This window comes from Myotis yumanensis, unplaced genomic scaffold (genome assembly GCF_028538775.1).
Source record: "Myotis yumanensis isolate MYYU_CA2020_CCGP unplaced genomic scaffold, mMyoYum1.0.hap1 SCAF_10, whole genome shotgun sequence".
Classification (NCBI taxonomy): Eukaryota; Metazoa; Chordata; class Mammalia; order Chiroptera; family Vespertilionidae; genus Myotis; species Myotis yumanensis.
Window position 1 is genome coordinate 23885788 of NW_027223761.1, and position 14808 is coordinate 23900595.

General features: G+C 39.7%; 1 protein-coding gene across 5 annotated transcripts in view; it reads right to left on the reverse strand.

Moving 5' to 3' along the window:
• The window catches only part of METTL15 (methyltransferase 15, mitochondrial 12S rRNA N4-cytidine), a 183918-nt gene that overhangs the window by 16395 nt on the left and 152715 nt on the right, over positions 1–14808 (reverse strand). Inside the window, exon 6 of one of the 5 annotated variants that reach the window (XM_070428134.1) lies at positions 1425–1483. The exons of the other annotated variants lie outside the window; for them this stretch is intronic. Coding sequence (XP_070284235.1) covers positions 1476–1483 — 8 coding nt within the window. The 3' untranslated portion in view covers positions 1425–1475. Of the gene's footprint in view, positions 1–1424; positions 1484–14808 lie in introns of those variants that run through there. 5 annotated transcript variants of the gene reach the window in all.

A 14808-nucleotide genomic window follows, 5' to 3' on the forward strand; every position in this document is an offset into this window, starting at 1 on the left:
CAAGTACTGATTACCGTGTTTTTTATTAAGACTGTGGACTCATCCAATGCAGTATTTACTGGGCTTTTCCTGACTCACCTCATAGGAAGGGGGCCCTTTATATTTGTGTTTATGTTCTAAAAAAGGAGTGCTTAATATTCTCCAGCTAAACAAAATGAGGGGACAAGCTTGTGTACGATTAGGAATAATAAGGGTCTCAGATGGCTAAACCCAGCTTCTTTTATTTTTTCTTTAAAGTGTCTTGAGAAATGCTGAGAGAAAACCAAAAGATTTTCCATACATTTGTTATTACATGTTTCTTGTAAACACACAATTTTAGTAATGACAGAGTAGTGCTCCTTGCTTTCATTCTTAGTCTAGAATGCTCTTCTCTCTACTTACTCATCCTTAATACTCACTAAGGCGACATCTTCTCCAAAAGCTTTCGCAAATAACTTTTTGTATATAGTGCATCAAACAAGTTACCACCTACACTATTGTATATGAACCTCTACTAGGCTATAAAAAGTCCAAAGATCTTTTCTTATTTTCCTTTATCCCCACTCCCATGTCTAGGGCCTTGTGCACAGCAGGTGGCAGGGGAGAAAATCCACTCAATCCACTAAGAGATACTCTTCTAGTTTCAGACAAAGATCAAGATGCACCATACACAGCATTCTGAATGTGGAAATTCATGAACTCCCTGAAAACTTTGTAACATGCTGTGTGTAAGTGCAGTCTTATGTAGAGATACTCCAGGGCTTCTAGCAAATTCTCAAGTATACCAGGGACTTCAGAATAGGTTAACTCCTGGTGAAAACATCAAGTTCAGTGAGGTTTTCAGCTTACAACATATGACCTTTAATGATACCACCACATAAGCCTCTGTTCGTTTGCTTATGTTTTGCTGTCTTTTTCTTTAACTCCAGGAGTACCATCACCACTTAGCACCATCGGAATATAGACTGAGAACCCCCTTCATGCATGACAGCAGAATTTGGAAACTGGATCAGTGAGCATCCAGTTTTCCTCTGATTCACAAGGGATTTCATATTAAAAGTAAGAGAAAACCTTGCTTAGGCACAGCCTGCACTGCATATAATAATAGAACACAATTTGTATGTGGAAGTGGTAAGATAGATTTCATTCATAAAAAAACACCATGCTTCTGGCTAGACAAATGACTGGAAGTCCCAGAGAGAAATTATCATTTTTAGTCCTGGGACACCCTTATGCTACTTACAATTTTTAAAATTTAATACGTTCACATATTCAAATGTATTGAGGTTTTTAAGCTTGTGAATGAAATTAACAACGTGCTGTGGCTGTCAACGTGATGCATTGCAATTCCCCCTGAGTGGTAGGGTTTAAAAATTAATTCAGCTCTCGCACCTGTTTGCCAGCATTCGTTTGCTGAATTTCCATCACATTTAATAAGTCTCTGTGACGCAACTTGTGTCCTTTTGCCTGGGCTCCTTTAATATAGTGTTAAATTCTCACCCATCTGAAATTGAAGAAATATTACAAATTTCAAACTGTTAATTAAAATGTGAACTTGAATCGTTCTGGATAAAATTGGCTTTACTCAGTGAGGTTCTTTTTAAACTTCTTTGGAGTCTCATCTAATCCCCAACTCCTACCAGGTTAAGTCTGATGACAACATGATCTCACTATGGGTGGCTGAGGCTTACAAATGCTCCTACATTAGGGAAAAAATAAAGTTGTAGGCTTGAGCAGAAAAGGTAACAAGGAACATTACCTGCTGAGATGAGATAAGAAACATGCTCAGAATTAAAGGAAAGAATGGATATTTTTCATACATTATTTTTTAATAATTCTATACTACCTATGTGTTAAAATGCTTAGTATAGATGAGACAACCTACATTGAATCATGATTCCTATTACCTATTTAGTGATCAATATTAAATTTAATTATGAAATCTTTAAGAAGGAACGGAGGCCTATTTGCCAGATATTGTAAACTGAAAGCAGAATTGTAAGTAAAAGTTGTAGCATATTTCTGACCCATAATAAGATGCTTTATTTGAACCTTTAGGAATAGTTCTCATACAGGTCTTCTCTCAACATTGGGCCATTTACACTTTCCAGAGTTAGGAGATGGTAACAGAAAAGGTGTTTAACAGTGCTCCCCTTTTTCTTGTGAGGTCAGCATACACTCACAATTAATCCTCATGCTCCAAGGTACAGTTGCCCACATTCCTGTAGCAAAGTTAACCAACAATGTTACACTTTTCAACTGTACTATGTTGATTTTAAAAAATATATTTATCTCTTCCACTGAAATAGAAACTTCCAGAGGCAGGAATGGTATGTTACTTCCAAAAGGCAAGACTGTATGCTACCATTTTTCTCATAACAGGCTTGTTGAAAGACTAATATTTTCTAACTGAATTAAAGAATAAATGTTCAATTTCTCCAAGGTTCAATTAGCATATAGATTTTAATTAAATCAGAGATTATAAATATCTCCCTTTTTTTAACCACAATCAAGTCTAACAATGACTTGGTCACTCCCACCTTTTACTTTTTCTGCATGTTCTATCCTCCTAAATTGTTTAAGAACATTGATTTAGATAATGCCCAATGAAGGTTTTTGATTTCTAAAAATCTGTGTATCCATTTTGAAAAACAACATTTCATTAATTTTACTTAGGGAATTTAGCCTAGAAAGTAAGTACTCCCCCCCTCAAAAAACCCCTTAAATATGCACAATAATATTTATCATATGGTTTTTTAATAATAGGCTCCACTAGAAGGTAAGCTAAAAATCTAATAATGAGATTATTAGAATATGATCAATATACATTATGTATTTCTTACTGATATGTAGTATACTGGCATAAAAATTAAGTAACATGATAAAATATCAAGTGAAAAAATAAAATTATATACATTCAAACAAAAAATGTGAGAATAGAGACAGATAAAGGGAATATGTAAAGTTATAATATTTGTGTTATGGTGGTAGAACGGTATTATAGGTTTTTAAAATTTACAATTCTTAACAATGTATGACTTATAAATGAAAATGCTTCTTTTATAATAGAGAAAATCTAATATTTTCCATATAATCATGAATTTTAATGATTTTTGCATGCTTGTATAGTAGATTCTAGCTAAGATAAATTCTCCATTTTTTTAGTTTTTGTCAAGAGCCTAGCATATGTCTACCACTAGAATAGGTAGCTTAAAAATATAATTTCTAATCATCAGATCAATCTTATAAGTTAGGAACCATTATCCCTATCTTAGAGAGAATTAGAACGGCCATGTAAACTATTCAAGTTCAAACAGGAAATAGTAGGGCTGAAATTTGAATCCTAGTTTTTGTATAATTACAAAATTAATTTCTTTTTCCATTACTCAGTGACACAGTAGAATGCAGAGACATGAATCCGGATCACTAATGCAAAGGTAATGAGGAAGTAAGGCAAACAAAAAAATAATCAAAAAACGATCAGTAAAGAAAAATGGGTAAGCAATATAACAATGTAGCATATTGGGTTAATAAACCGAGTCTGTCATCAAAATCCATTTTGCATCTAATGAGTACAGAGATGAAGTCAACAACTTATAAATCCTACCTGTGAGGTTATCATTCTCAGCTTCAAAATCTGAGATAAGTACCACCAGCCCATAGGGGTCTAGAGTCAGACCAATCCTTTCCAGTGAACTCCACATAAACCTTAACTTTTTTAAAGGCAAAAATCACTGTAATGTATGCTGTCTCTAAAATAGTTCATTGCATAATAATAGACAATATACATTTCCATTCAACAATAATTTATGTTATTAATAATAACCTCATTCTCTCTTCAAAATCTAAGCCTAGAGTTTATTGTGTGAGGGTAACTTGTCATTGGCTAATGAGATGATGATATACCTTGAATGAGTTGGCAGCCAGCCCATCCTTAGAGTTCCTTAATGTGATGAATAAAAACGGGGAGAAGCAGTGGTCGGCAAACTGCGGCTCGGCAAACCGCGGCTCGCGAGCCACATGCGGCTCTTTGGCTCCTTGAGTGTGGCTCTTCCACAAAATACCAACTTCAGCGCATGGGCCACGAAGTTTCAACTGCACTGTACGTGCGCGCCCACACGTGGTATTTTGTGGAAGAGCCACACTCAAGGGGCCAAAGAGCTGCATGTGGCTCGTGAGCTGCGGTTTGCCGACCATGGGTAAAGGAACAGCAGGAAATACTGTTTTCAATAAAAATAGCATGCTTTTCTCACATTGCTTCCCAAGCTTCGGGTCCCAGTTCCTAGACTGCTAGCATCTCTGTGTGCTGGCATCTTAACCAAGACAGCTGCTGCTTGCATTGAAAGTCTTTCCTGGTGAGTCCATTATAAAATGTTTTATAGCATTTATTCTATTCACTCAAATGCATTCATTAATCCCTCACTCAATCACCTACTCATTCACTCACTTTTATGTGTTCACTCAACAAGTTAAAAATAGATATCTACTAGAAATTGGTCTCTATTTAGCTATCCAAGAATCCTGTAAGTCAGTTATTATCATCCATATTTTGCAGATTAAAATAACAAAGATTCACAGAAGGTTAAAAAATGCCCAATTTGCAAAGCGAGTAAAGGACAGAGGCAGTTCAAATCTACCTGACTTAATAGTTCTTGCTTTCTCTAACCCAGTCTGTTGACCCCTTTAACATATTCCCTAAGAGATGGGTGCTGAGACTATTCAGGTACATGAGATATGGTCAGTCTATCCTTGAAGAACTCACCCTTTCTAAAAGGTAGACACCATGTAATGAAGCAAAAGTTCATTAGGTATATGAAGACATATTGAAAAAGTGAGCAACTTCAGGAGACGGCAAAAAGGAAAGTTCAGAAGTATCCAAAGAAATGATATATAAAATTCTTTTTTTAATGTTTTTTTTAACTTATTTATTTCAAAAAGAGGAAGGAAAAAGGAGAGAGAGATAGAAACATCAATGATGAGAGAGAATCATTGATCGGCTGCCTCCTACTGGGGATCAAGCCTGCAACCCAAGCATGTGCACGGACTTGGAATCGAACTGTGAACTCCTGGTTCATGGGTCGATGTTCAACCACTGAGCAAAACCAGCCAGGTATAAGCCAATTCTTGAAAAAAGTGGAGAGATTTTGGGAGGGCTCAGTGGGTAGAGAAGGTGAGGAAGGATATATCCTGCAGAGGAAGATCATATACAAAAGGATGGAAGTGAGAAATCAGAGGGTGCATTCTAGGAACAGGAATGGAAAGCAGTTTAGTGTAGACATGGCCTGTGGGGAGGTAGGAGAGAGGAGAGGGTGATGGAGAAATTAGGTTAAAAAGTCAGGCAGAAGCCAGAAAATGAGGGCCTTGTTTTTCATGTTAAGAAGTTTAATTTTTACTCTACAGATGATAGGGGGCCTATTAAGGATTTTAAGAAGAGGTGTGATACTATGAGATTTGAATTTTATAAATATAACTGTGGTAGAGCATGGGCTGGAGGGAGCTTGGAGAAACAAAAGGTACACAGTATAGTTAGAAGACTAAATACAGATAGCAAAGATGATAAAGCAATGGCAGTAAAAGAAACAAACAAACAAACAAACAAAAAATCAAGAAGGATTTAAGAGACAATTTTGAGGCAGATTTGAAACGTCTTAGTGATGTACTTTTTCACTTCAGCTCAAGTTTGATTTAAAGGTTTGGGCTTTTGGGTAAATGTGGTGAGGTGCATTGAAAACAAAATGGCATTAGGCAAGGTGAGATTTGGAAGATGGGACTTTATATGCTTGTGGGATAAATAGATTGCTATGTTCACGAAGTTGTGGCAAATACTGGTCTAAAGTTCAGAAGACTTGAGCTATACATGGGCAGGCCGATGATGTAAGGTCTGTGGAAACAGATGTATATGTCCATCACACGTATAGTGAGAAAGGAACCATGGATTGAACTCCAGCAAATAAATAAGTAAAATAAATAAAGGCACAAGCAGAGAAAGAAAAAGAAAACAGTACTGAAAAAGTATAATTAGAGAGGCAACAGGGAAAGAGGAGATATGCCATCATAGATAATGGGAAAGGCAAAATATTCTGCTTCATTTTAGAATTATTTTTTTAGATATCCAATATTGCAGTAGAGTTTAGACTTCTTAGGAACATATCACAGGGATATATAGTATATAGCAATATAAATTTATAACACACACACACACACACACACACATATATATCTTTAAAATTTTGCCAAAAGGCAAGAAAAGTAGAAAAAGGGAAGTCATCAAAAGTAAAGAATCAAAAAAAATGTTAGAATCAAAAGAGCAGTGCTTGTCCTGGTTTATTAAAATTTCAATGTTTTAGCAGAAAAGGTTAGTAAATTACTAGAGTGGTATAGCTTAACAGATACACTAGCTTGATGCTAGCAACATCAAAATTATGTTATAAAATGTCACAGTAGAAATAGGGCAATGAGCATTAAACTTATTAATAGGGCACAAATCGTGACATGAAACATGAAATTATTTTTTAAAAAGTGAGAGCGAGTGAAGGGCCTTTGTTTATTTTTTGTCTTGAAAACTCTTCTCTTATTGACTTGTCACTTGGCTTCTTATTCTTACTCTTCGCTTAAAGGACACTTCTTCAGGGAGGTCTCCCCAAAATGCCTGACCAGGCTATGTCCCCCTACTATAGTCTCTCATTTACCCTGTACTTTTTCATCATGACATTTACACAACTTATAATTTATTTGAATAATTATTTATCTCTCCCACTGAGACATGAAGAGATTAATAACTTGCTGACATCACACAACCATTAAATAGCAGAAACAGGATTTGAATGCAGCTCCGCCTGATTCTAAAACCTGTGTTCTTCCTGCCGTGACTTGTTGCCACAGGGAAGAGAAAAGATGGAAAAACTACTATGGTAGTTTAAATCAGAGACAACACCCAAATTGGGAGATCAGGGAAGAAATCAGAAAAAATATAAAGTGGCATTTAAGCTGGGCCTTAAAGGTGACGATGTTTTCAACCAGTGGAGATGAAAGGAGAGTTTTCTTTTTTTCCAGGTAGAAGATATAGCACAGTCAAAGACATGCAAGTTAACTTAAGATAACAGTTTATTTAAAAAGACATGAATTATAGGGGACATTTTGTTTACACAGGTAGATGAAATTTTTAAAGAAAAATTAAAATTACTACTAGTTATAGCCAATTTCAAGAACTACTTCTTTGAAGCATTATTTAAATGATTGCAATCCTAAGAAGGAATCTATCAAATGAGCAGGACTGTCCAAGGCAGTTCCTTAAGCTCTGGTCACCATGCTATCACCACGTAAATACCTATGAGCCAATGCAGCCATTTAAAATGGAGCAAGTGTAAAACTCTGCCAAACAAGGAAAAGCTAAGGATAAATAAGGCTAAATTAGATCCTTTATCTTAGGGAGCTTGAATCACAGAGGGAGAGAGAGAGATAGAGAGAGAGGCGAAAGGAGGGAGCAAGACAGAAGCAATTGACAAAAGAAGCAGAAACCAAAAGAAGAATAAAAGCAATATAAGTAGATGTCATGAGACAGTAAAAAACATAAATAAAAGATCTGAGTAAGCAGTAACCTTGAACCCTAGAAAAAAGTTAATTGTAATTGTTAGAAGCTAGGCATAGAGAGTAGCCAAACCAAAATAATGGTAATTGACTAAAGCAGGGAATCAACAATGTTTTCTGCAACATAATAGTTTAATGGGGAAATTGTGTAGTACTCTAAATAAGCCCTGAGATGTTGTCTAGTCTCTCAGAGACCTGGCTATGTAGCTTAAATAACTTGTCTTTCCTATTAGTATGAATAGCTTTATAACAATTTCTACTTACTATCATGTATAGCTAATGATAATGTTTTATTACTTAAGTTTGCCTAAATGTGTCTTTGACTTCTGCAACCTAAAGTGCCTAACATGACACCTTTGCTTGGGTGGTAGATGATTAGGTAGGAAACGGGAAGGGAAGAAAGGAAAAAGCAAGCATTAAACCACATGTTGGGTTCCAGAAAAAGGATATGTATGTATAACCCACTGAAGATGCGCTCGCTAGATACATTTTCTGTGTATGATTGTATAAAATCAGCAGATGAAATAAACAGGAAGAACTGGAGATAATAGAACAAATGAGCACAAATAGGAAATAACTATACTTGCTACATTAAAAATAAATGAAAAATAATCAATACAGACTATAATAAAATAATAAGAACAAGCGTATTTTAAAAACAATAGAATTTTTAGGAATGACAAGTGAATTTAGAAATTCAACAAGTGGGTTAAACAGATCAAGTATATTTTAAGAGAAATTTGGTGAATTAGAAAAGGATCTTACCTGGATTGTAACACACAGATACAAAGAATGGGAAATATGAGAACATGGTGAATAACTATTGTATAGAACTCAAAAGAATGGGAGAAAGTAAATATGGAAAGAAATAATTTCTTGTATTTCCAGGAATGAAGAAACGTTAAAGAAGCTCACTGTTTAACTAATGACCAATAAAAATAGAGTCACAACTCAGCACATGATAATTAAACATCAAAGATAGAAAAATCTTAAAGGTAGCTAGAAAAAGAAAAAGACCAAGTATGAAATAATGACAATTAGATCTTTCATCAATCATAAAATGCCAAGAGACAATGAAATCATACCTCAAAGCACTGAGTAAAATTAATTATAAACCTCATAACTCTATACACAACTAAATTATCATTCAAAAGTTAGGTCACAATAAAGATACATTTAGACAAAGTATGAGAATGGAGCCTCATTAAAAATGTCTCCAAATATGTACTTGGGTAAGAAGGAGAATGATCCAAGAAAGAAGTAATTTTAATTTTTTAAGAAAGAAAAAAAAAAAAGTAAACATGTTGATATATGCAAAAAGGCACCAACTGTGAAGACTACTAACTAGTAAAATTTTTTTTTGTTAATTTTGAGGTGAAAGCTTTGCCTTAGTCACTTATGTTCCTTCATGAGTGCCTAGCACAAAGTGGACTCAATAAATACTTGATGATTAAATGAATGTGGAATATGTATATGAAATAAGTATCTCACCTCAATGTTGGTTTAAATTCCCTGCTTTGCTAACGAGGAAATTGAAAATACAGAAGACTAACATAGTATTATATGACATACTGAACCTGATTTACCCTCTAGAGGACAGGAAAGATATTACAAGTGTCGGGAAAATTAAGTTTCTCTTATTATTGTAGGTTGGAGTCTACAGACCAATAGAAAGTGCCCATATGCTGAAGAAATTGGTTGTTTATAAGATTTTTCTCTATTAGTTGTCTCTAGCCTCCCCATTTTCTAAACATCACAAAGTTATGAAGTGGACATTCACTTATTCATTCAAGAAATAATTAATTAAACAATTTTATAAGCCTAATTCTGTATCAGGTCTTGAGGATGTAGCAATGAAGAAGACATGCCTAATTTTTGCTTTCATAGAGCTTATAATCCAGCTGATAAGAAAGTCATTAAATGAGTAATTATACGTTAGCAAAATGTAGAAAGTCAGCAAATGTATCCTATTGCTTACTGTGTCCTATATGCTATTATACAAAACACACGTAAGGAAATATGATCTGTGCTCCAGGTTATAATATGATAGAAGTGATTCCAAGTGATTAAAAATATGTGAGACAGCCCTAACCGGTTTGGCTCAATGGATAGAGCGTCGGCCTGCAGACTCAAGGGTCCCAGGTTCGATTCCGGTCAAGGGCATGAACCTTGGTTGTGGGCACATACCCAGTAGGGAGTGTGCAAGAGGCAGCTGATCAATGTTTCTCTTATCGATGTTTCTAACTCTCTATCCCTCTCCCTTCCTCTCTGTAAAAAATCAATAAAAATATATTAAAAAATATGTGAGACAATATAGTGACGTAATGATTACAGGGATAAAAGAAATGAAAGCATTTGGGAAATAGTGAAACAAAAATAGAGAAGGGAAAGGCAAGTCATAAAAAGTTAACATAGATTTCTCTATTTTAAATTCTGAGATATATCTTTTCTACATAGTCTATAATTTTTTAATTCAGCACATAGCAAAAAATGATAGAAAATAACTTGGAAGTATTATTCTTAATTTTTAGTTATGATTAAAGTTTGGACATCAAACTTTTTTCAACCATTATTCCCCCCTTCCCAGCACTAGAAATACAATATTTAATTTTCGACAACGTAGTAACATTTGTGGTTCTCTTTCTTTGACATTTTTTTGGCATGATTTGAACATTTTATACTTTGAAAATAAAAACAGATGCTTTCTTCAAAGAACATTCCCAACATACAAAAATAATAGTCAATGTCTGAAATGACTACTTTTAGGAATACTGCTGCACACTGTTGATCCTCTCAGTACTTTTTTGGGTGAAGCAAACCCATGTCATTATACCTACCATCTAGATAAAATCTGAATCATGTCAATTTAAAAAAACAAATTGGTAGTACAATTAATATATAAAACTACTTGATTTTGGTTCTCAAATGAAGAGCTCTTGCAAATATCTACCACCAAATTCTTAAAACTTCTGAGTAACAGTTACACGAACAAATAATCTTTCTTCTTCTTTTTTAAATCAATAAAGAGAAGAACAAAATGACCAGGCTATTTATAATGATCTTTACAAAATTAATATCAATGTGAAAACTGCTAATGTGCAGAACATACAATGCCAGATCACTTTAATTTTCACTTGCAGAAGCACACAAAGTATAAAGTAATAAGAAATGGAGTAAAGAGGTAAAATGATGCATTTTCTTTTTTATTCTATAGATGAAATTTGAAATGCAGCCAGAATCAGGAAGATCTAGAGGACTTGGTTATGCTGAATTACTAATTATACTAAGAATCAGACCCAACTCAAGGTCACATTTAGGACAGAGGATCCCAAGATAATGAGGGAATTCTAGGCATTTAGAAATGTATTAGGTCCTGGGATTGGACACTGTATTGTCTGTCTTTTATTCTCTTCAACTGGCAGAAATACTACCTGATTATTTATTTTTTGTTCTTTCATCTTTTCATTTCTGCACTTGATGAGTTTCTATTGGGTGTCAGGAACTTTTCTTTAAATAACTATCACTTCTCCCCCTAAAAGGCTCTATTCAAAGGTCTCAATGTCTGTAAGGTCTACCCAATCTCTCTCTTCAATAACTCAAACCCTTTTGCCACATCAAAATCAATTGTTCCTTTTTTTGGTTCTCATACTTTTTTGTTCATGATTCTATTATATATAGCACTTATCTCAGGACAACAGAAGTTGCTTGTACGACTGTGCCCCACATGAGTATGTGAGATCCTGGAAGACAGAACTGTCAGCATTCTCCAGCAACAGTTCATGCTATATCTTTTTAAAATATATATATAATATATATATATATATATACTTTTATTGATTTCATAGAGGAAGGGAGAGGGAAAGATAGAAACATCAATGATAAGAGAGAATCATTGATTGCCTGCCTCCTGCACCCCCCACCCCCACAGGGGATGGAGCCTGTAACCCGGGCATGTGCCCTGACGAGGAATTGAACTGTGACCTTCTGGTTCATAAGTCAAAGCTGGACCACTGAGCAATGCTGGCTGGGCAGTTCATGCTGTATCCTAATCACTGTCAGTAAGGGATCTAGAGATGGGTTACACATAGGAGCACAGAGTCTAGAGTGAGATTACTGGCTTTCAATTCCAGCTCTACTTGACAAGAGACAAATTACCTAGCCTTTCTGTGCTTCATCTGTAAAATAAGGATAAAATCCATCTGCCTGATGGGTCGTTGTTCTTATTAAGTGAGTTAACACATGAAAATAATTCAGGATAGTGTCTAGGATTCACTAATTATTAGCTAACATGATGTATTATTATATTACCATTATAATTATTAAATTAGGCATGGCCACGCCATTTGGGATTGAAACACTCCCAGGTCCTCACTTGACACTTTCAACTGAGAATAGCCAAATTTCTTTTAGGAGGAAGAAAGATTTTCAGGTTTTTGTGTCCCCCCCCCCCCCCGCCCCCACATTTCATTCTCTTCTGAGTTGGATTCATTGTACAGAGTGTCTCTTGGGAAGATTACTTATTAAAATAAGAAATAAGGGAGAACCAAGATGGCGGCGTAGGGAGCGGACCTGTGTGTGCTGCTCTCTCACAGCATCATTGAAACTATCAACTATGAAGTAAACAACCGCCACTCAGAACCATGGGGAAGTTGGCCCAGTGGGAGATCTACAACTGGAGGAAAAGAAAGAAGCGCAGTGAGACTGAGTGGGAGCTACGGAGGCACCAAAACCAGAGGTACGCAGTCACACGCCACGCGGGCTGCAAATGGATTCTCGGTTTTTTACGAACCCTCGAATCCTCTGGGCTTGCTCGGGGCGGGTCTCTGAGGCCCCAGATCCCACAGGGAGAGGCGGCCACGGCCTTGCAGTGGTCGGAGAGCGAGGGAAGCTCTGATACGCGGCTGCTCGCCGGCACCGAGGGACAAGAAGTCCTGGTGTCCCGGAGAGGCGAGGGGCGCGGAGACGCCGCCATCGCTATTTCCTCCACGCTGGTGACTCCCTGTGACCCCGCCCTACCCTCAGGGCTGTGCCAGAGGCACAAGAGGGAATGACTGTGCTTTTACAAACTCTCAAATCCACTGAGCTGGTTCGGGCGGGTCTCTGAGGCCCCAGGCCCCAAGGCGAGAGACGGCACGGCCTTCCAGCGGTCAGGAAGCGAGGGAGGCTCTGGCGCTCGGCTGCTCGCCGGCACTGGGGGACGCAAAGCCCTGGTGTCCTGGATAGGCAAGGGGCCACTGAGTCTCCACCCCGGCGACTCCCTGTGATCCCGCCCTACGCAATTTACATTCCCATCTGGGGTGTGCCAGACCCACAAGTAGAAGCGCCTTCTTCTGCAAACTTTCAAATCCACTGAGCTGGTTCAGGCGGGATCATGAAGCACCAGACCGTACGGGGAGAGGCAGCACGGCCTTGCAGCCATCAGAAAGCGAGGGAGACTCTGTTGCACAGCTGCTCACCGGCACTGGGGGACACAAAGCCCTGGCAGAGAGTCAAGGGGCCGCGGAGACTCAGCCAGTGCTATTTGCTCCGCCATGGCGACTCCCTGAGACTCAGCCCTAATCAATTTACATCCCCATCCAAGCTGTGCCAGGTGCACAAAAAGACCCACCTGCGCTTTTGCAGCCTATCCCAACAAATTGCAGACTTCAACTGCTCGCAGCCATGAGAGACACACTCAAGAAGCAGACCCAGGAGAACCAGGATGGCGGCATAAGGAAGAGACCTGTGCGTGCTACCTCACACAACAACATCGAAACTACCAAATATCAGACAAACACCTATCATACAGAACCATGGGAAACTTGGCCCAGTGGAAGCTCTACAACTGGAAGGAGAGAAAGAACATTGAGACTGAGTAGGATGTGACACCAAGTACAGAGCCCAACCCAACAAACTGCAGATTTCAACTCCTCGCATAGAAAGAAGCGCATAGAGACTGAGTAGGATGTGCTGAAGCACCAAGTACAGAGCCCATCCCAGCAGGCTGCAGATTTCAGCTCCTTGCATCTGGGAGGGACGCAATCGGGGGGCAGAGTCGGGTCCGGGGCCGGCCAGGGCTGGGCTTGACTCGGCCGGCACTGTGGAACTGCTGTACCAGCAAGCGCACAAACATGCCCACTGGTCCCAGTCTCTGGTGGGGCGCTGCGGGACAGCAGACAAGCAGTCTGTGCACTTGGTGGAGGGCAGGAGCGCTGGATGTGCAACCACCAGGAACGCCTGGAGATTTTGTCTAGTGGGGAGCCGCCGGCAGGGGACAGAAGGCCAAACTTCCTGTTTCCCCGGTAAGGCTGGGATGGCCCCGGTGAGGTTGAAACAGCCCCCGTGAGGTAGGGACGACCCCAGTCAGGTCGAAACGGCCCCGGCGTGGTAGGGACAACCCCAGTCAGGTTGAAACGGCCCCCGTGAGGTAGGGACGACCCCGGTGAGGTTGAAACAGCCCCCGTGAGGTAGGGACGACCCCAGTCAGGTCGAAACGGCCCCGGCGTGGTAGGGACAACCCCGGTGAGGTTGAAACGGCCCCGGTGTGGTAGGGACAACCCCGGTGAGGTTGAAACAGCCCCCGTGAGGTAGGGACGACCCCAGTCAGGTCGAAACGGCCCCGGTGTGGTAGGGACGACCCCGGTGAGGTTGAAACAGCCCCCGTGAGGTAGGGACGACCCCAGTCAGGTTGAAACGGCCCCCGTGAGGTAGGGACGACCCCAGTCAGGTCGAAACGGCCCCGGCGTGGTAGGGACAACCCCAGTCAGGTTGAAACGGCCCCCGTGAGGTAGGGACGACCCCGGTGAGGTTGAAACAGCCCCCGTGAGGTAGGGACGACCCCAGTCAGGTCGAAACGGCCCCGGCGTGGTAGGGACAACCCCGGTCAGGTTGAAACGGCCCCGGTGTGGTAGGGACAACCCCGGTGAGGTTGAAACAGCCCCCGTGAGGTAGGGACGACCCCAGTCAGGTCGAAACGGCCCCGGTGTGGTAGGGACGACCACGGTGAGGTTGAAACAGCCCCCGTGAGGTAGGGACGACCCCAGTCAGGTCGAAACGGCCCCGGTGTGGTAGGGACGACCCCGGTGAGGTTGAAACAGCCCCCGTGAGGTAGGGACGACCCCAGTCAGGTCGAAACGGCCCCGGTGTGGTAGGGACGACCCCGGTGAGGTTGAAACAGCCCCCGTGAGGTAGGGACGACCCCAGTCAGGTCGAAACGGCCCCGGTGTGGTAGGGACGACCCCGGTGAGGTTGAAACAGCCCCCG